The sequence below is a fragment of the Engystomops pustulosus genome, chromosome 7 (assembly GCF_040894005.1).
Source record: "Engystomops pustulosus chromosome 7, aEngPut4.maternal, whole genome shotgun sequence".
Lineage (NCBI taxonomy): Eukaryota > Metazoa > Chordata > Amphibia > Anura > Leptodactylidae > Engystomops > Engystomops pustulosus.
The window spans coordinates 71055423-71079175 of NC_092417.1; the positions used below are offsets into that span (position 1 = coordinate 71055423).

The following is a 23753-nucleotide window of genomic DNA, read 5'->3' on the forward strand; positions in this document are numbered from 1 at the left end:
AATGATGCCAATAGCACTCAGGGCATTTACGGGAACGGGCACAAACCGCTCATCCAATCAGGGCACAGAATTAGTGTTGCTCCTTTAATATAAGGGTGCGTTCACACATGGCAGTAACGCATGCATGTTCAAACACATCAGAACAGAGAAGAGGAGATTTGCCTGATTATATAGCTGTTAACATTGTGTTTACAAAATGAATTCTTTAATATGTTAACATAGTTATCACATGGCAACCAACCCACACAATGACAGCTGAGTGGGATGAGGTATTGCTAGGTTCCAGCCAGTTAAATGACAAACGAATGCAGATATGTAATAAGTATAAATTAGAGAATAACCAATACTGTACAAGAGCGATGATGGCACCACTTATTAATCACAAGAAAACAGGGGGTACAGTCCACGGGCTTAGGAGTATATGGGTTCCATATATATGGAGGTTAAAATCTTCAGTGGTGCTCTAATCCTCTCGTTGGGAACAAGAAGTCCAGTATACGGGAGATGCAGAAATAGAAAATAAGGATGGCACTCACCAGGTTGTAGATGTGGTTAAAATTCTTCTTTTATTACATCAAGTATTAATACTCACAAACATAAGTGCAAGGGAGGGAGTGGAGGCTGAATACCCAGGAGAGGGCGACGGCCGTTTCGCGCTAGACTGCGCTTCTTCCGGCCCCAATTGTGAAGTGGTTAAAAGCCGTGGGGTTTTAAATGCTAACGCACATAGAGACTCCGCCTCCATAAGGCGTGTCTTACCGCTCAGTAATACAATAGCAGGCCAATGGCACCTTAAACTCAAGGAGGCGATTCGCCTACATAGTTACAAACAGCTGGGCTTACCTCTATGTGTTAGGTTGCTGCACCTGTCATGTAGTGACGCATCTTCCACGTTTCTGTGGGTCCCGGTGGGCGCTCAGCCTATTCGTCCAAAACGGACTGAGGCCCCGCCCTTTCCGGGATTCCCCACGTGGGGTATGTCACATGACCAGACTACTCGTCTCCCTCCCCCTTTCTCTCTACCCCGATCATGTGACCCGTTTCCTTGGAAACAAGGCACGGCGTCACTACATCGCGGGAGTCCAGGGGTTGTGTTGACGCTGTCTGGAACTAGGGAGCAGACCACACGGCACATTGAAATGAGGTATATAGCCCACACGCTAAAGCGAGTTAAGGTGTGCCATACGCATAGCCTGAAATACGCCCCGAAACAAGCAGTTACATTGCAACACCCTGAAATAACGGCATCTATTAAAAACAAACAGGTGAAAAGCACCTACTATGATAACATTTCACATACAACGCAGTGTAAATCTTCGAATATCTTAATGTTACACATGTACTTTATTCCTCTAACTCTTATCTTATTATGTGGAGCCCTATGCCATCTGAGAGCAACACTATCTTCCAGGGGTTATAGGAATACCCCCATGTCTATTTTGTCATTCAGTCCAATAGGACCCATAGCATTTGATCGAAGGATCCATCTGCTCTCGACCTGTAATAACAATCGTTGTCTGTCCCCTCCTTTTTTCGGAGGTGGGACCACTTCCAGTCCTGCGAACCTGATGGAATTCACGTCACCCCCATGTTCCTCCCTAATGTGTTGGATCAATCGTGGGGCTCCTATCCCTGACCTTATAGACCCCATATGCTCTCTCACCCTTAGGTATAGGTTTCTTATGGTTTTACCGATATAAAACCTGCGGCAATTGCAGATCAGGACGTACACCACATAACTCGTTTTGCAGTTAATAAAACTTTTCACATGCACTTTCAAACCACCAAAGGACACCACCTTGCTACTGAGGTTGAACGGGCAGCATTTACAATGGCCACATTTATAGTTCCCTGTGAGTGGGTTACTCTCAAGCCAGTTCCCTTTCTTCCTTGAACTAAAGGCACTATTAACAAGTTCAGATCTAATTGATCTGCCTCTCTGGAAACTAATGAGGGGTCCCCCCTGCGCTACCTCGGCTAGGTCCCTGTCATTTCCTATCAAATGCCAATTATCTCTCATGGCTTTTTTAATGATGTTTGCCAGGGGGGAGAAATCAAATGAGAAGGTAAATCTTTCCCTCTCCTTTTTTCTATCTCTAGTTCTCAGGAGTTCCTTTTGGTCCTTATTTTTCACCTTATCGTATGCCTGGTTCAAGGTTTTTTCTGGGTATCCCCTTTTTAACAATCTCTCTTTCAATTCCCTGGCTTGTGATTCGAAACCTTCTATCGTATTATTTATACGCTTCAGTCTTAGGAACTGACCTTATGGGATGGCTTCTTTTACGTGTCTGGGGTGATAAATAAAATAAATTAGAGAATGTCTTATTTAGGCTTGGTGCAAAACTAGGCAAAAGGTTTTATACTTTACAGTTGTACTTTAAATTTGAGCTTTTAACCCCTCAAGCCACCATGACGTTGGGGAAAGTCATGGTGAACTTCCGTTTGGGTCACCATGATGTTCCCCAATGTCATGTGAATCGCATAGGCTCAGAAGCAGAGCCTGTGCAATCCATGCAGGAGGCCGGCTGTATGTGATGAACAGCCGAGATCACTATAGTGGCGATCCTGGCTGTCGCGATCCGACACGCCCGCGCCGAGACGGGGTACACTGATTGTCTCCATGGCAGCCCCAGGGTCCGGTGACGGACTCCAGAGCTGTCTTACCCAGCAGTGCAGGTGTCAGCCTGTGCATTCGACTGTTATAATACACTGGCAGAACAGGAAAAGGTAGAGATCGGCACTCCAGGCTAGCTTAAAAATCTTTCTTCTTTATTCAAAAATCCATAAAATCATACATCAGTATGGCAGTGTATTAATTTGAACAAGTGATAAGATGATCACTTGTTCAAGTCACAGACGGGGACAAAAACAAAGTGTAAATAAACGTAAATAAAATTTTTAATATAAAAAATAAAAGTCCCCTAAATGCCCCATATATAGTGTGAAACTCCCAAATACAATAAAACTTGAAAATCTCCACACTAGCAGTACATATAGGGTATCGCCACTTCCATATCAACCCGTACAATAAAATAAAATCATTACTGAACCCGTATGGTGAACTCCTTAAAAAAAACAAAGCAAAAATGTAGCTTTTTTTTCGTATTCAACCAAACAAAAAACACCAGAAAAAGTGATCAAAAAGTCACATATACTCCTGCATGATACTAATAAAAAGTACAACTCTCCCCGCAAAAAATAAGCCCTAAATCAGCTCAATCAACAAAATAATAAAAATATTATGCAAACAATTTATGCAAACATAAATGCCTGTAAACTTAAGCAATGGGGTACTAAAGCTGTATGCAAATGACCTGAGACAGGTCAAATGAGTCATTATCATATTCAAGCTGTCCAGCTTATTCATGAATGGGAGGCACAGCCGCACCCCCAGTGCTTGACTGGCAGCTATAATGATGTGAGGTATAATGGTGTAATGGCTCCTCCATGTGCTTCCTGGTGGTGGCGCCCCCTGCAGCCTGTGTATAGGAGAGATACAACAGCTCCAGGATTCAGCCATGTTATAGCAGAACATGTCAGATTTATGTGTAGCTGATGTCTGTGTCTCTCACATGTATTAGGACAGAGAGCATGTCAGGAGATAAAGCACAGACACTAGTAATGCTTTACTATACATTACACACAGACATGAACAGGGGGAGGGGAGGGGTAAGAGGGGTGACATCACTGCCTCTGACCATGTGACCAGCCTCATTTACATAATAAAGAAAAGATGATTTTATAATGATTAATGTATGAATTGACTAGATAAAGGCTGGGATGGATCCTTGTGAGCTGCTCCAACAGGTAGAGGTGACAGAAATAGTGACAGAGACCTGATGACAGGTGTCCTTTAATATTTGGATTACTCATACCTGTTATGCTTCAGAATTCACAGCTGTGAGTTGTGGGTAACAGCATGCAATGTCATCTTTTTGCCCCAAAGGACTGAGACCTGATGAATTTGTGAAGCTGATGGCCTTGAAGAGAAGCGCTCAGCTGAGCTTTGGAGACCAGAGGCAGATATTTTCAGTGTTTGATACACACTGTAAGTATAAATAATCTTTCTTTCGTTCTCAGGTTCTTAAAGGGAACCTGTCACCAGGGGCCTCATCTTCACTAAAAAAGGTTGTAAAAGCCTGCATTGCACATCTGCCTTACTGATTTCTCTAGGCATCTGCATTACAATATAATTGTGTGTTATAACTTACCTTGCACCCTGACAGAATCCTCTGTGCAGACCCAGGAGTTGGGCTTTCGCTTGGATGCATTTAAAAAAAAAACAACTTGTGACTTGTCTGAGCTGCAGGCTGCCTACATCTTTATGCTCCTGTACAGCTCCTCCCTCCCCCACTGATGTTAGCTCACCAGGCGGTGAGCTCTGTGAAGGAGGAGGAGCTTTGCAGAGCACAAAGGTGGGGGCTGAGAGCTGAGGAGTGAGAAGCACAGACACGTCACATGTTGTTTCTATCAGGCTGCAAGGTAACACAAAATTATATTGTAATGCAAATGATTAGAGAAAGCAGAAAGGCAGATTTGTAATGCAGCTGTAATGGGCTTCTGTAACCTGTCTTTAGTGAGAATGAGGTCCCTGGTGAAAGGTTTCCTTTAATAATGCCTCTCTCACATGACTGTGAGCACACCTGGTCTGGAACCTGGGCAAAGCACACAGCCGGGTGGAGAAGGAAGGGGTGGCTCACCCCTCCCCTCTCCTCTCCATAAGAAGCCGATCCGTCCGGCCACAAATACACCTAAAAATAGGACCAGTTTTCTCACCGCATTAGCGTGAATGGAGCCTATCGGTGCGGGTGTAGAAATGACAGGCAACAATGGGGGTAATGGTTTTATTTTGAACAGGAACTATAGCAGGTGAATTCAGCATTCAGTATCTTGCAACTAGAATACTGCTGTATCTATAAACGACTGATCTGTTTCGGACACTGCTTCATGTTTTTACTCATGGTTTTATTTTGATCCAAATGTTCATTTGCCTTTGCAAGTACATCGTTACCTACTATTGTATGTACAGGGAGTATCTTATGCCTTAATTATAACCCAATGATCATGTGGAGAGACCAAATGGTTGGATAAATGGGATGGTTTGCAAAAATTGACAAATGTAATGATGATACTTAGTGGGAAGCCACAGTAACAGATATTGTGGGAGATTTTTCAAGGCTGGGGATTATTTTGCCTTGTACTGTAAACTCAAATTTACAAAATTAGCTTTTTCTTGTTAGAAACATGGCAAAGTACCCATGATAAATTACACTCTATTTCTGCACTTAGTTAGTTACACCCTCTTTCTACTACCACTGGTCTGTGTTATGCCTATTATAGGACATTAACAAATTATGTTGCACGTTCTAGAAGTCCTTCAAATTCAATCCACCAGCCTTGCTATGTCTATTCTGTAATGTCATGTAATGGTTTACTGGATCCTTTATACATTGTCTGATTCTGTCCACAGGCCGGGGATTTTTAAACCTGGACGATTTTAAACGTGCCTTTAAACGTGTGATTCCCCATTTATCTGAGCAGACGATTATCGAGGCTTTCAGGTGAGGCCCATATAAAATTAAGACTGAAAAATCCTTTTAATGCCACATTCCGTATCATTGGGCTGATTTTATAAGGTGATGATAAAGATTTATTTTAGTTCCCATACAACAAAAGCCAGCTGTATTTTAGGTCCCATACGAAACTCAGAACCATAGTGTTTGGATCGGCAGAACCCAAGGAAGTCCTTGTGTTACAATGCAGACAATGAAATTGGCACAATTTGCACATTTTGTCATGAAGATAAGATTTTTCATATGTGAAGATGAGATATTTGGGTATTATTTAAAAGTGTAATTTCTGAAATGGTTAACCCTTTCAAGACCAAGGTCTTGTAGCCCAAATGCCCACAGACTGCATTCACCCATGACGTTTACATTGCGTTTTTAAACTCAATACAACCTCTTAGTAGAGGGAATTTGCCTAATTACAGTGCTGTTAACATTTGTGTTTACAGATGCATTAATATTTTCAGCTGTTGTATTGCCACATATTAACATAGCTACACAGGTAAATTTCACCTTGCAGTGACATGTCGTTGAAGCTATAATATAATATAATAATATATATATATATATATATATATATATATATATATATATATATATATATATGTATGTATGTATGTATACACTCACCGGCCACTTTATTAGGTACACCTGTCCAACTGCTCATTAACACTTAATTTCTAATCAGCCAATCACATGGCGGCAACTCAGTGCATTTAGGCATGTAGACATGGTCAAGACAATCTCCTGCAGTTCAAACCGAGCATCAGTATGGGGAAGAAAGGTGATTTGAGTGCCTTTGAACGTGGCATGGTTGTTAGTGCCAGAAGGGCTGGTCTGAGTATTTCAGAAACTGCTGATCTACTGGGATTTTCACGCACAACCATCTCTAGGGTTTACAGAGAATGGTCCGAAAAAGAAAAAACATCCAGTGAGCGGCAGTTCTGTGGGCGGAAATGCCTTGTTGATGCCAGAGGTCAGAGGAGAATGGGCAGACCGGTTCGAGCTGATAGAAAGGCAACAGTGACTCAAATCGCCACCCGTTACAACCAAGGTAGGCAGAAGAGCATCTCTGAACACACAGTACGTCGAACTTTGAGGCAGATGGGCTACAGCAGCAGAAGACCACACCGGGTGCCACTCCTTTCAGCTAAGAACAGGAAACTGAGGCTATAATTTGCACAAGTTCATCGAAATTGGACTGTAGAAGATTGGAAAAACGTTGCCTGGTCTGATGTGTCTGGATTTCTGCTGCGACATTCGGATGGTAGGGTCAGAATTTGGCGTAAACAACATGAAAGCATGGACCCATCCTGCCTTGTATCAATGGTTCAGGCTGGTGGTGATGGTGTCATGGTGTGGGGAATATTTTCTTGGCACTCTTTGGGCCCCTTGGTACCAATTGAGCATCGTTGCAATGCCACAGCCTACCTGAGTATTGTTGCTGACCATGTCCATCCCTTTATGACCACAATGTACCCAACATCTGATGGCTACTTTCAGCAGGATAATGCGCCATGTCATAAAGCTGGAATCATCTCAGACTGGTTTCTTGAACATGACAATGAGGTCACTGTACTCAAATGGCCTCCACAGTCACCAGATCTCAATCCAATAGAGCATCTTTGGGATGTGGTGGAACGGGATATTTGCATCATGGATGTGCAGCCGACAAATCTGCGGCAACTGTGTGATGCCATCATGTCAATATGGACCAAAATCTCTGAGGAATGCTTCCAGCACCTTGTTGAATCTATGCCACGAAGAATTGAGGCAGTTCTGAAGGCAAAAGGGGGTCCAACCCGTTACTAGCATGGTGTACCTAATAAATTGGCCGGTGAGTGTATGTATACCATAGTGACCATCCATCCATCAACTTGAAGTACAAAATGTCCCGGAAAAACAAGCTCAAAAACAATTGGGTAAGTTAAAGCCTTGTTACCTTATTACATGCTGGTATTGAGCCATAGGCCTTGGTCTTCAAGGCGCAAATGAGCTTGGTCACTAAGGGGTTAAGCTACATATGTTTGCAGCTCATGTGAAGCTTTAACTTTATATCCACACAAAACTAGTATATTTATTTTTCACAAGAAACATAGCAAAAATAAGAAAAAGACTGAAAAACACTGATTTATGGAAACAAAAAAAAAATTAATAAAGAGCCAATCATTTCAGTTTCTTAGAGTGCAGGAGACTTGGGCCAGTAATATGACATCTTTGAGGACTCATGACTGTATTATAATTGGCTGTTAAATTGGGGACTTGCTGCATAGGAAGTAGATCTACAGGTTGGAGGAGGCAAGGGTCTGCTTTCAGAAATTCATCATGATAATCCAGGGCCATTTACTCATAGATCCAGGCACTGTGACTATGGTAATCGCATTCAGGGGCAGGAGGAGTCCAATGTATAATCATACGGTGGGATATGTCTGTGCCGTATGTTGTAAGGACACGTCGGGAATTCACCCAATGTGTCCTTACAACATACATGCGGTCCCCTACTTATGTCAGTTACAGACGACCCTTCTGCCCACTGTGACCTCTAGTGAAGCTCTCTGGATTCTTTACTATAGTCCAGGGCTGCAATGATCAGATGTAAGTTGTCTGTAATGAAGCTTTATTGATAATCCTTGGTCCCATTTCAGCAAAAAAATTGTAACTGCCAATTGTCACTGGGGGAAAAAAAAATTTGCATGGAACTACAATTATAAAATATACAGTTCCAACTTACATACAAATTCAACTTAAGAACAAACCTATGGAACCTACGTAACCCGGGGACTGCCTGTATAGCAAAAAATGAGATGTGAATGCAGCGTTATACTGCTCCAGATTAATCCTCCAGCATCAGACACAGCGACTAATCTGGACTGATCTAGTTCTACTCTACACTATTCGGAAACCATTTCCCCCAATGTATTCTACCACTGCATTAGTATCATCACCCTAGTGATGACCAAAGCCAGCTGAAATTTTTTCCAATGTTATGGAAGTAGAAAGTTCTATACTAAGTAAATAGAGCAGTGACAAACTGTAATGTATATTATGTGCAAACGTTTTTTTGCCGTTTACTTGTATTAAATGCAGTTAGTTCACTTTTAGGAGTTGCCTTCCAGCTACTACCCACAACTAATGTCACATGTATACTTAGACTATTACGGTTTGTTCAATGATGAGCCGGATCACAAGGACAGGAATTGGCTGTTAATGATAGAGAATGATGTGGCTTCTGAACCTTTATTTGCCTGGCAAAGAACACATGAAATGACTCTCGCACTCGGCTCTGGCGACCAATGTGAGGCACCCCCTCCCTCATACCTGCATATGTTGTGACAGAAATGTTAGACATATGTGTTATTGTTTATTTATAGAGCAGCATTTATTCCATGGTGCTGTACAGTCAGTAAGGGGTTCACATACATTACATTAAGACAAAACAAATGCAAATACAGGAGACTAGTGGAAGGGGGACATGAACCCGTGAGGACTCACAATCTATATGGGGGGAGGGGGGCAGATGGAGACAAGGTGAGGGTGTATTGTATCCTGAAGGTTTGGAAGGTGGGGAACATTTTGGTAGTGTTCCAGAGTATGGGAGATGCATCAGAGAAGTCCTGGATACAGTTGTGGGAAGACTGGATGGTTATAGAATGAAACTGAAGGTCCTGTGAGGAAGATTAGGTGTAAGACATAATATGTGTAATACTTATGTAATGGAGAAGCAATATTTCCTATGTACCCTGGCTCAGTGAATATAGCTGCAGCGCTGACAATAAGAATAGCATTTAGGGGTGATTTATGGAGTAAGATAGAGTTGCCTCCATTATATGCAGTTACATCTGTAGCGACAAGCTCTCTTTAACATTCTAGTCTCTCCTCTCGCGTTTATCACTTGTAACTTGCAGCTGAGATAGCAGCCAGCCCATTATACCAGTTGCTGCGGAATTCTGAACCCAGACAGACAACACAGGAGGAGGTGTGAAGCCTCCAGAACCCAAGTGCACTCCATTCCAGACCTCCTGCATGATAAAAATAACCCTGAGGTAATGACTAAATCTAAGCCCCAGAGAAGCGGCCAAATTCCAGTAGACACATCCCATTCAGCCAGGATGTAATAAACACGACTCGCCAAACTGGAGATGGTGCTTTTTATTGCCAGTTGATTAGCATGCTCAGGAGGCAGCGCGCCCTGCATTTTATTGTGCCATTATTGCCTAGTATTATCTCCTTTCCGTCCACCCCGGCAGCTTCTGCACTGCATTAGATAAACACGGGGGTCAGATGCCAGGTGCGCCTCCAATTATTTCACTTCATTGTCCGCTAATAACAACCTCATTGTTTTGTGGCGCTCTGCTGTAATTAGAAGCAGAAGCCAAACGACGCGCAGCTTTTCGACAATGGAGGCGCGCTGATACCGCGCTCCCTCTGCAAGTTAGATTTATGAACCTGTACTACAGAGCCGAATGAATCTCCGGCGTTCATCTCCCAGCGCTGGTTACCTTAGAAACCACATACACAGAGCGGCATCGCTTCACCTCTGGTGATTCCGTCAGACGATTTTCTTTTTCCTTTGTTGCTCCAGCTTAAGCAGCTGTCTTCCCAGTCTTTCATCACCAGACAATTAATCACTGGCGCAGGTTTTTCTCTCCTCCGTGCGTCTGCTCATACAACATTTATAGATGCCTTAGTTTTTAAAAGTAAATCTGATGGTATATGTCCTTTAATGTTCTTTCTTCATGATGCCATCTATTTTGCAGCAAAAACATCTCCATAACATGACGCTGACCCCCATTTGTCACAATTGGGATGGTGGTTTTCAAGTTTCTCCTTTTTTCCTCCAAGCATAACAATGGTCATTATGACAAAACAGTTAGATTTTAGTTTATCAAATTAAATCTGTCTTTTTTATATTTATTTTAGAGTAATGGCTTCTTCCTTTCAGCCCCTTATAATACAGGATTCGTTTCACTATGAATAATGACTCTCTTTTACCAGCTTCAGCCAGCATCTTCACAAAGTCTTTGGTTTTTGTTCTTGGATTGATGCACATTTCGGACCACCTCCTTCCTGGATGGTATGATGGCTGGACATTCCCATCTTGTTTGTGCTTGCATATTATTGTTTACACATATGAACTAGGCACCTGACGGTAACTGGGAATCACACCCAAGAATGAACCAGATTTCTGCAAGTTCACTATGCGCTTTCTGATATCTTGGCTAATTTCTTTGGACTTTCCCATCATATTATTTTACAAAGAAGCCGTGTGTTTCAGAAGCTTCCAAAGACATCATTATATGGCTTTCCCAAATTTACGTCACATGTCACCTGGCAATGTTTAAAGAGGGCTTACAGGCTGAGCCTTCTCCATATCCCGAGGGTGTTTGCTGCACATTGCAGCAAACACTCACCAGTAACACCCGCGATTGGTGCTAGCACTGCCATCACCGCAGGCAAAGCTGCGGCAGCTTCAAAAAGATGGTGGTTGTCATACGAAGACCCAAGGCTGTCTGAATTTAACCCTTTCATTACAATGTGTGATTTGCACATTGGAATGAATGAGGAGGTAAATCCCCATATACTGCCATACTGTAGTAATGTAGTAATTTAAAAACATAAAAATTCAAATAACCCCCTTTTCCCTAGAAGTGATATAACTATAAATAAAAAGTAAAAATCATAAACATGTTAGGTATCGCCGTGTCCTAAAATGTCCAATCTATCAAAATATAATAACTTTTTTTTCCCCGGTGTTTAAGCCCGTAACGCAAAATAGCACTCAAAGTCGAATGCCACTTTTTAAAAAAAATCAATAAAAAGGGATCAAAAGGCTGTACAGTCCTTAACCCTTTAATGACCGCCATATCGCCTTTTTACGGCATTCACTAAAGGTACTTCTTCTGACACAACACCTTCCTACTGCGGTGCGTCAGAAGAAAGTTTCGGGACATCGGATCCTGCAGGTGCCGGTGTCAAGCGGTGTCCTCCTGGCAGGACCTGGTTGTAAGTAACTGAGCATGCACAAGTGTATTGCAGTGTAAGGGCTTGAACAAACTTTTTATAATAATAATAATTAAATAAATTTTAAAAAGTCCCATAATTCCCCCAGTTACATATAAAATTCAAATAAATGTATATAAAACACAAAAAAAACATACATATTTGGTATCACCGCGTCCGTATTAATCTGTACAATAAATTAAATTACCGTATATACTCGTGTATAAGCCGAGTTTTTCAGCACAAAAAATGTGCTGAAAAACCTCGCCTCGGCTTATACATGAGTCAATGATTTAAAAAAAAAAATAATACTCACCCTCCGGTGTCACCGATGTTCATCGCGGCTCCTGATCTCTGTCGCGGCTCCCCGTGTCTCCTCTTCTGTCTTCTATCTTCTCTAGCCGGCAGAGTTGCGTCCATGCGATCTGCCGGCCGTCGCACACTGTGATGCAGAGCTGTCGCCACTGATGACGTCATCAGCGGCGACAACGTCGCATCACAGCGTGCGACAGCCGGCGTGATCTCCCAGCCAGAGAAGATAGAGGAGTGAAGAAGCCACCGGGAGCCGCGATGGGGATCGGAAGCCGTCAGGAGCCGCGACGAACATCTGGGACAACGGAGGGTGAGTATTAAGTTTATTTTTTTATCTGTATGCTACACAGGGGCAGGCTGTATGCTATATGGGGGCAGGCTGTATGCTACATGGGGGCAGGCTGTATGCTACATGGGGGCAGGCTGTATGCTATGTGGGGGCAGGCTGTATGCTACGTGGGGGCAGGCTGTATGCTACGTGGGGGCAGGCTGTATTCTACGTGGGGGCAGGCTGTATGCTACGTGGGGGCAGGCTGTATACTACATGTGGGCTGGTTGGCTGTATAATACATGGGGCTGGCTGTATACTACACCCTCGGTTTATACTCGAGTCAATATGTTTACCCAGTTTTCTGTGGTAAAAATAGGGGTCTCGGCTTATACTCGGGTCGGCTTATACTCGAGTATATACGGTAAGTTCTAATAAGCCTTATAACATCCTAGAAAAATGAAAGGACGCATAAAATATCATCCCAAAACAAAGCAGACATTCCGTAAATGTGAGTTATCAAGCTTTTTGGGTAGTTTTACTTCCTGTCTGGAAAGCAGAATATTTCAAACCTTGAAAATGAAGAATTTTTACAAACTTTTGCCAAATTTTAAATTTTTTTCAGAATGAAACAAAACATATCACTTAAATTTCACAACTAACGTGAAGTACAGTGTGTCAGTAGAAAACAAAATCACCTAGATATGTTAAAGCATTCCGCAGTTATAACTATTGTGACACATGTCAGATTCTAAAAATCAAGTATGGTCACTAAGCTGAAAACAAGCGTTGGTGATTAGGGGTTAAAATGGTAGCATTGAAACGTATTAAAAAAACTATACAGATTGGGTATCCCTGTGATTGCACCAACCCAAAGAATAAAATACAAGCCCACAAGAAAACAGTGAAAATGCGTTTTTTCACCAATTTCACAGCATTTTTTCCCTGTTTCCCAGTATACTGCATGGAAAATTAAATACCGTCACTATGAAGTACAATTTGTTACGATGAAAACAAGCCCTCACACAGCTCTCTACATGGAAAAGTTATAGCTTTTTGAAGGTGGGGAGTGAAAAATGGAATTGCAAAAACAAAAAAGGGCCTGGTCGATAAAGGGTTAATGGCATAGCAATCTCTAGCAGTTCTAAGATAAGTGCAGATATCACTTCCCCGTAGATCTGTAGGGGGAGCTTTACTACTGAGCAAAAAGTTTATCCTCACGTATCTCAAGTAAAAGTCTACATTCTTAGATCAGGAATAGAACAGACATTTATAGGACATTCCATAATTTTTCCTAAATTGTGATGAAAATAATAGTCAGCACATACTACAGTAAATGAATTGTAACAATTTATGCTGGACATTTTCTAGGAAGGGCGAAGGAAAATATCAATATTAATATCAAGCATGACTTTCAGGAAGCCTAATGACATGATACAGGATTGAAGCCAAACCAGTTTATCCATTCCAGAAGGAATAGATTCCCAACTGTAGACAGTGCTATTTTCATGTGTTTGCATCTCTTCCGTACAGTGTAAGGAACAGGTTTAGCAGAGTGAAAAGCTAGTCATATTATTATAGTTGGCAGTTGCACTATTTTTTGTTTTTTATTAAATTTTGTTTTCCTTACAACATTGAGAAAAGATCCCCCACCCCCAACAGGGATCATTGAATCATCAACTGCTAACGTGTGAAGCAAATAAACTGCAACACTTCATATTCTCAGCTTTCTGACAACCAAACAAAATATGTTTCTAAAAAAAAATTGGAAAAAAACTCTGCCATATGGCTTGAAATGTGTCAGCGGATGGACTGCGCAAAGCCTCCAAGGCACAATCTCTCACGTGCTGAGTGTGTGCAGCAAGCAAAATCTGCAACTTGCTGAGAGAAGGAAACTTTCCTAGAGATTGGATATTTTACGTCCGAGGAGGTTGCAGCAGCTATTATAATGGTGCAATACTTCAGTTTGAGGAATTGAAATCATCATAGCCAATATCGCTAATTTGTGAGTGGACCTGGAATGTTTGGAGATTCCAGCTCAGAAACCCTAATGAATGTAGATCTATGAAATATACCAGCGGGTCAAAAATATCTAGTAAACAACTGCCTTTAATATACATTCAAATTATTTCATTTATATATCTATATGTATGTTATTGTACACCTGTAGATCTACAAAGTATTTTGGAAAAATTAGTATGTACATGGAGATCATAAATTACTGTACATTCTGTACTAGCAGAATATTGAGCACCGCTCTGCAGTATAATGCAGCATGTAATGCAGGATTACTACAGGATAAGTAATGTATCTACACAGTGGGGGAGATGTATTAATGTGTCGGTCTTTAATGTATCTGGTGCAGTATAAGACTTGAGAGTTGTACTTTGCACCTTCTATTAGTTGGTTGTTCTAGTTGGTCAGATGCTGTACCACAATATTGACTATTCTAGCGCAGGGACTGAAATTTCTAGTGCACCGGTTATTTTCTGTACGGCCCTGCCCCTAGTTACTTAGGACGAGTCAGAAAACGGCCTACGGCTACATTCACACGAACATATGGTAGACATATGGTGACATATGGACCCAGTCAAACATTTGTCCACACTTTTGGTGTAGTATGGTAGACATATGTACGGGTATAAGCTTGCGGCCCCACATACGGAACACCCCCCATAGACAGCAATGGCCACATGGAGCTATACGGCTTTACTGCTCTGTACATGGGAAAAAGATAGGACATGTCACCGTACGCCACTCATCTCTTTGGGAGGGGATTGGTCATTCCTCGCCCCCTCCATCGCGGCGTACGTACTGAATACGTTTGTCTGAATGCCACCTAAAAATGGTTTAAAACCATTAATAGATGTGCTCAGCATTTCAGGTGCACATTACTCCAGTTTGCTGGCATACACAGATTGATACATTGCCCTCCCCTTTCCCGTGACTCCACCAGCAGAATTGTGAGCCCTGGAGTATAATACACGAGGATCAATGCAGTAAAAGTAATGTGTGTATATATACACACAGTGATGCCACTTGAGCAATAGTGAGTGCAGCTATGTAGTATAATACAGGATGTAACTCTGGATCAGTACAGGATAAGTAATGTAATGCATGTATACAGTGATTCCTGCAGTAGAACATTGAGTGATTCTCTGGATTAGAATACAAGGTCAGTACCGGATAAGTAATGTATACACACAGTGGGGATAATCTATCAACACGTTGTCTGGTCATTTACTTTTTGAGACTTGTTTCTCTCGGTCTCAACAAGTAGTAAAAGAAATTGGACAATGTGGTGACAAGTCACCCACCAGTGACTCCTCTAGCATAATAGTGAGTAGCTTAACAGTTTTGACATGTAACTAAACTTGTATTCACACTGCTTGAATTGCATTTCTGTTTACCTGCTTTTAACCACTTGCTCGGCTCATCCCATATAATTTCCAGCAGTGGATGTGTTAAGCTTCGCTTGATTAGGAGCCATTCTCCCTCTGGATTTATAATTGGTCCCTGGGAGAGAAGTCAATTACTTAATATGTGTGCGGCTTCTAAAGGCGGCATTGTCAAGCGGTCTTATCCATATGAGATACAGCGCCTCTTGTATTCAGTAACAGAGAAACAAACAAAATGAGCTGTGTAATTAATCTGACTTGCTGAACACTGGGAAACAATGCAGTCTAGTGGAGCGATAGCTGGCGGGAGATTCCCCACAGGAGGTGCCTGGAGCCTGTGCAGCCACTAGCAGACAGCTAACATAGCTGTCCTCCCGTCACATCTGGAAACATGGGAGAAGTGCAGACTGTGCGTTACACATTAACTCCACCCCAGGCACTTGTAAGATGCTGTAATAGATGTAGATGTTCAGTAGGAACTAAAGCTCCACTGTTTAGTAGTGGCAGCATTGTGCGCAGATCTGGACCACCGAGAGCTGAAGTACATATAGCATGCAAGATCTGTCTCCCCAAGGGGTGTAGTATGTATTCTCCTTCAAAAGGGACATAACGTTACTCTGAAGTCCCCATTCTCACTGCTAAGAGAAGAGAAAAACCACCAGTTCTGGAGCAGTGGGAGCATTCTTACTGTGACCCTTTGGGAGGAATACGGTTCTGGACTCTTCTGCAGCTCTTATTTTGGAGTTTTGGAAGCTTTTTAGTTGAGGCAAGAATACAGATACAGCCTCGAGGCATTTTCCTGAAGCACCAAGAAAATTAGAGCATTTATTTTGATTTAATTGTATGAAACACTTGGCTATGGACCCTGAGTTATGAAATTGTGGCAGAGAAATTTATAGATCGTTGTGCCCTGACTGATGCATTGTGATAAACCCTATCATAAGTCAGCAGCTCATCAGCCTCTTAATGCAAAGATGCAGTGAAACGAGCAAAGATGTAGAGAGTTGAGAACCAGTTGGGAATGGAGAGTGAAACCATCAGAACCTTGAATACCTTAATCTGTGCTCTGAAATGGTTAAGTAACGCAATAGATGTGTGAATGTTATAGCAGATGTCTCTCAGTGGCTGATCAATAGCACAGACGTGATATATACCTGAACATCTTTGCACTTTTTATTCCATCTGTGTCTTGCAAAATGGCCCATACAGATACATCATGGACATTTGCTAGTGTTACATTATATTAGCACAGATGGGCGCGGTGAGATAGTTATCCTTTGCTGAGTGACACTATATACTTTACACCCACTTCTAAGCCTCTCCACTTTTGAAGTACTCTTTGAATGAAGTGGTGCAGTGTCGCCCTAAAGTAAAAACTAGGTGACCATTCCTGATGGCACAGTATCTGCCAGCCATTATGGTTGTTGCTTTGCCCCTGCAGAAGCTGAACATTGTGGCATGATAAATACTGGTTGCCAGATGTTCCCATGATCTATAATTACTGTTACCATATACTTCCATACTTTGCAGTGAGGCCTCAAATGTTACTCTTGTATCATAGCCATATAGTGTCCATTACAAGTGTGAGGTGTAGTTACCAGGAATTGCCAAGCTCTTGCTTTGTGTTTAGGAATTCCCAGCCATCTTTCCCTGGCTGTGTGGGTATGCCAGGCTCAGATCTTCAGGATCTCACTTCTTAGAGGATTATATGATTAGCCTCTCTGTCCTATTATCTCCAGCATATAATCACTTTAAGATGCTTCTAGACACTTACCTGTGAAAGTGCTTTGAAATGATTTGATCCCCACTCACAGGACCCTGTACAGTACAGCATTATGTGGATGGCACTTCTGCACCTGTTCCCTGCATTCGGGATTTCTTTCTGCTGCCTGTTTTTTAAACTGGAGAGATACTTCAATGTGTAATTGTTCTCTGCAGTGGCTTTGCCTTATGACTGGTTTACTGGGGGATGCAATATTTAACTAAATAAATACAAATATGTATTGTTAACTCTATGCAGTCAAAAATAGGCTTTGCCATTATCTTAACCTCTCATGTACATATACCAAAAGGGTACGTGCACACATACTTATTTCCTGTGGATTTTCTGCACAATAATCCATTGCGTAATACAGTAGCATTGCAGAGTATAGGATTAATGACAATCCCATACATGCATTGTGGAAAAAATGTTTGATCCACAGAAAATCACAGACACTTGGCTGAAGACTGCGGATGGCAGTGCGGACATCTACATTTACAATGCCGAAGCAAAATTGTGGCATTATCCACCAATTTTGATTCTGCAATATGTGCAGATAAGTTAAATATTTAAAAGGAACCTGTCACCAGAAACCCCAATTGTCCTCCATGTCCCTGCAGACAATAAATAGCATATCCCCAAACTGTTTTTATAAAACCTCAAACTGTCATTATTGGTTAAAACAATAACTTATATTAAAGTCAGACCATGAATAAGGGCAACAAGCAAGGTTACGCCCGAAACGCGTAGGTCCGCTACTATGCATTTTTTAACAGGCACTATTATGTTCATATAGCACTCCCTGTGCATTCCATGACTTTTCCGCAAAGAAAAATTCTTTTATGATTTTTGGAAACCAATAAAGTATATGCCATTTTAATCTACTGACTACGAGTGCTGGATCCACAGAATCTCCTCTTCCTATATTAAAGTTTACCTGGCTCTCTGCCAGCTTGTGACCTGTGTTCCTTGTTCAACACGGAGAAGATCCTCCTTATTTCTTTTGCCAAAATGCTCATATGTGAGTTTAAAAAAAAATGTGGGGCAAGGACTGACTGGGTGGAGGAGAGTTTTTTTCCTCAACTCACAGAAGAGCATCTTGGCAAAGGAGATAGGGAGGAAGGGGAACTCTTCTCCGTGCTGAACACTCCGCAGGGACACAGGACACAAGCTGGCAGTGAGCCAGGTAAACTTTAATATCAGTTATTGTTAACCACTAATGACAGAAGTTTTATAAAAAGAGTTATGCTGTTTATTGTCTGCAGAGACATGGAGGAGGCTCAAAAAGGTTGCCTGGTGACAAATTCCCATTAAAGACTCCCATGGCAAAATGGATGGTTGGTAAATACTTTTCCTATATTTCCTTTGTGAAGCTTCGCCTGCATGGAAGCTCATCTCTAAAGTTGAAAGGTGAGTGATCACCTTCTTAGGAACTTCCTCACCCATAGCACTCTTTAAATCTTTAAATGACATATAGAAAGTGATTGTTTATAATCTGACTGCTATATGCAAAGAAAAAAGTACAGTGCTGTGATACCAGAGCATAAAGCATGACCATGTTATGTTATGTGGGAGTGTGTCGCTTCTCACAATACGTTAGAGATCCCCCCCATAGATTTTAATTGACCACATTAACTTATTACCAAGTACAAACTTTTTCATTAAGGACAACATCGGACCCGGAAGATCAGAGGCACCGCTCATCCAGCACTGCCACTGTTTCTGGTATAAAGAAAAATCAAAGAATCACAAAAAGCTGGTAGAATTAATATAAAGTCTCTGCTGGATGGCTGAGTGCACTCTCTCTTGTGTTTACAATATTTGCAAACATATTTGGCAAAATAATTTCACGGTGAAAAATGAACATTAGAGAGAATGGCGCGGCAATGCTTAATCTGTTTTACTTCATTTCAGATTTGTTGGGTGAATAAAAGCAAACTCGTTACGATCCTTTCTGGAAACAGATTCACTTTTAATCCAACAAGGGAATTGATGGCTACAAAATACATTATACTTTTTATAGTTAAAGGGGTTTTCCCACGAAAGAAAATTCACAAATCTCAATTCCTTACAGAATATTGATCATTTTAACCCCCTTGCTTTACAATTTTACTTTCTTTTTTTTTAAATCACAATTTTATTGGCACAGAAATGAAACGGTACAGCATTACAAAACAAGGAGCATTAGCTCATATCAGAGATAGCAACATATATCTTTATGCAATTATTTGTCATGTGTGATAATGTCTGTACAAAAGCAGCGATCTAGTAAACCCCTCCCCAACATATACATAGAACAGTAACCAACCTGGTCGAGTGGTGTCAAGAGAGAAATGGAGTTAAAGAAAAAGTAGTAACATTGGTTAGGCAACAAGGTAACCAGCCATCCTACATCTGGAGATTAAGGAATCCCTCCTGTCGACAGTGCACGGAGGAGTGCAGGAAGGGTGCCCACACCCAGTTATAACTGTAGTATGTAAAGTTAAGTCCACATCTTGAGTTCGGCAATCTATGCATATGGAACAATCTGAGTGGAGTTGTATAGCATTGATGGATTATAAACAACTGAATTAGTGTATTATTGGCTGCCGGTGATACCGAGGTGTGAGACTTCTAGGCCGCGCCCCCCTCCCAGTCTTCATCTGATAAATTTTAATCAGTTTTATTGCTGTTTTAGCTCCTAGTGATGGTCAGTGTAAGAATCCAGAGTGTGGGCAAGAAGTCTCTAAGCAGACACATTATGGTCCATCTAGTTCTGTGAGCTGAAAATGTGGTTAGATTATCAGGGTACAAGATTTATACACACTTAGTTTCTGACATTGTACTTGTATCTGACACAGAGAGATGAGACAGATGAGAGATGATGAGATCCATGAGATGCCTATTACACACTGTCAGCTCTGGAATGCAGTGGACGGGGCCAGAGTGCAGGGATCAGAGAGAGACAAAAATCTCAGCTGCACAGCCTCACACAGAAAGCCAAGATGGCAGACCGACCCCAAGTCAGAAGTTACAGGGTCGTGTCTAGGCCTAACTGAAATTGTGGACACCAGGAATTATATCTGTAAAATGCTGTATTTTTGTTAATAACGTTGAATTAGCGAATGTGTTCTTTTGTTATCGTAAGTACATTTAAGAAACTTGTCTTCGTGGGAAAACACCTTTAAGCAAAATCCGGGTATCCTGAGTGTCCCAGTTATAAACATCTAGTGGGTTCACGTTACCGCTTCTTCCTCAATGTTCAGCAATGTTCACACCACAACACGAGCGGTGTCCATTACTCTGTAAATGTTGTGTGATCAAGGCCTTATTAGTTTGTCTACTACCTTTGAATAAAAACTATTCAAAGTTTGTTTTTTTGCTAAAATCACTTCTTCATTATACGTTAGACACCTGTACATCTGTCAATAAACTGATCAATTTTGCTACGCTTTTCTGTTCAGAACAGGAAATATTGAGAATTCTGTACCTTAAGAACAGGAAAAAACAATCGCTTCTAAGCTATACCCACTGTTGCTTTACCTTTTAATTTGGCCTGCTACAACAAACTGTCAGTACAGAAAAAAAGTGTGAGCCACTACTTTAAAAGGGTTGGCCACTTTTTATACATAATTTGCCCATGTGCCTTTACTGCCTCATAGATAATCCCTGAATGTTCATCAAGTGATTCAGAGGTCTTGCTACTTACTTTTGTACTGTGTGCAGACTCTCCCTGCTTCTTTCTTTACATCTCTGCTGCTGAAGTGGCTCCTATTCAGCAAAGTATATTATGAAACATCCTGCTCTTCCCCTCCATCTCCCAGTCTGTCCCTCTGTGGATAGACAGAAGGTGATATCACATGGATGACTTGGAGCAGTGAAAGAGAGGAAACTGTATATAAATGCAGAGGGCAACACGCTGAGAACCAAGAAAGGTTGCCGCTTTAAAAGAAGGCAAAGACACAGGTACATATACTTGCAGAGACATATACATGTCTAATAGAAGAGATTTATTGAAATGTGATCAACCCCATTCAATAAAGCTAACCCTGTCACTAAATGGAAATTAAAGGGAACCTGTCACCAGGGACCTCATGTTCACTAAAGGCAGGTTGCAGAAGCCCATCACACCTGCAGTGCAAAAATGTCTCTCTGCCTTTTCTAAACATTTGCATTACAATATAATTGTGTGTTATAACTTACCTTGCACCCTGATAGAATCATCTGTGAAGTCACAGGAGTCGGGCTTTGGTTTTTAGGCATTTCAAAAAACAACATGTGACTTGTCTGTGTTACTCACTCCTCAGATCTTAGCCCCCACCATTGTGCTCCTGTACGGCTCCCTCCTGCTCCTTCACAGAGGTCACAGCCTGGTGAGCTGACATCAGTGGGGGAGGGAGGAGCTGTATAGGAGCACAAAGGTGGGGGGCTGAGGAGTGAGTAACACAGACAAGTCATGATCATGATCAAAGTTTTTTGAAATGCATCCAAACCAAAGCCCAGCCCCTGTGACTACCCCAGGATTTTGTCAGGGTGCAAGGTAAGTTATAACACACAATTATATTGTAATGCAAATGCTTAGAAAAGACAGAGAGGCAACCTATCTTTTAGTGAAAAATGAGGTTGCCTTTAAAACATCATCAGAACTTACTACAGTAAGATGCACCAAACTGTTGTCTGTTAATAAACTGGGTGCAACGATTGGCGGACTGTCACCTGAAAAGCAGTTCTACGCCGTTTGTGTCTTTTAAAAATAGACAATGGTGAGAGAAACAGAAGTTAAATTTCTCCTAAAAATATTAGACAATTTGGAATTTTTATTACACAAGTATAAGGCTGAGCCCTCCCACAATGTGAATCCTACACAGATTTATCCAGTCATAGCTGTTTACTGACCAAGTTAAAATGACAAAGCAAAACTCTCCATCTCCTGTAATTTCAGAAAACAGCAAGGATTTTATGAATGCCCAGTCATGGGAAACCTGATAACCGTTGTCATGATCAATCTACTGTGTGCGCAGCTTTAGTGAATAATCAGAAGTAATGAGTGCAGCGGCTGGAATATTACCGCACTGAGCGGAGTTCTTACAGTATTGAACGCTTCCAGTTGTTAGCAATGAGGACAAGTCTGATTATATAGACGGATGTTTTAGTCTTCCTTCTCTGTTAATCCTGCTAAAAGATAACTCTGATGCCTGCTCATGTATAGTCCTAGTCTTCCTAGTAAATGTAATAACAGATCACCTGGGAAACCTTTCTTCTTGTTCTAATAAGATTATGCCATCATTGTGAAAGGAAGCAAACAAGTGTTGACATAATAAAGAGGCAAAATCTCAAGCATACAGCTTGTTCTTGTGATTTTCAGTATGGAAAGTGTCATCTTTACATCAATAACAGCCTCCGAAGTTAAGTAACTGAAGGGTACTTTTTTTCTTTTTGTGGGAAAGTCTTACTTTCCCACAAGGCGATCAATGTGAGGTCATATTGGGAGACTCTGCAAACTATCCAAATCTGAACATTTTCTGTCAACATGGTGTACCAATTTGCCACCACTGGAAGAGGGGGGGGGACTTGATTTGATTTGTCCATTTTAGCTGCTTTGTGTGGTTCATTTATACTTCATTAAAGCAGCCTCATGTTCCTAACACCTAATGGTACACATAAGCTCATAGAACTATGGGTCTGATTTTGGGACACAGTTTCTAATGTGGTAAAAGTCAGCAGATTTTATCCCTTTAAACTACTAGCCCCCTCAGGTAGGGTATGAAATGTCCTTTCTAGAATTCCCTCTTTTGTATGAAATCTCGCCCATTTACATATTAAAAAAAATCTCCTCCTCCACCCCTCATATAGCAGTGTTCAGAAGCTGTTTGAAATATTATGCTTTTAATAAATAATGTAAAAAAAAAAACTCCTCCGAAGTCATGTGAAAATTAACAGAGAAGAGTCAAGTTTAGAGGCTGCAGAGGGAACATTACTTCAGGTTCTGTGGTACCTTAACCCCATAACGCAATAAGACGTAACCTTGCGTCTTGCTGCGCATCGGGGAGTATGAAGAGGGCTCACGAGCTTCATAATGAAGCAAATGCCCGTAGCTATCACCCGCGTTCGGTGCTTCCACCGATCGCGGGTGTCAACCCTTTGATCGCCGGCGGCGAGTGGGCGCCGCCATCTTGGCTCCGATCGTCGCTTCCCGTGACTTCATGGGGAGCGGCGATCCATTGTCATGACAGCCTCGGATCACACAAAGATCCGAGGCTATCATGATCTAGGCTATCTATTACAATGTGCGATTTGCACATTATAATAGATGGTGAGCAAAATCCCCATATACTGCCGTACTGTAGTATGGCAGTGTATGGTAGGATTAATCAGACAACCTAGGGTTAAAGTACCCTAGAGAGTCTGAAAAATAGTAAAAAAAAATAAATTAAAAAAAGTAACACAAAAAAATTATATTAAAAAAA

General features: G+C 41.5%; 1 protein-coding gene across 2 annotated transcripts in view; it reads left to right on the forward strand.

The window, feature by feature from the left end:
- The window catches only part of EFCAB11 (EF-hand calcium binding domain 11), a 53218-nt gene that overhangs the window by 25774 nt on the left and 3691 nt on the right, over positions 1–23753 (forward strand). For both annotated transcript variants that reach the window (XM_072116687.1, XM_072116688.1), the window contains exons 4-5: positions 3947–4048; positions 5471–5561. In XM_072116687.1, the coding sequence (XP_071972788.1) occupies positions 3947–4048; positions 5471–5561 (193 nt within the window). The remainder of the gene's footprint in view (positions 1–3946; positions 4049–5470; positions 5562–23753) is intronic.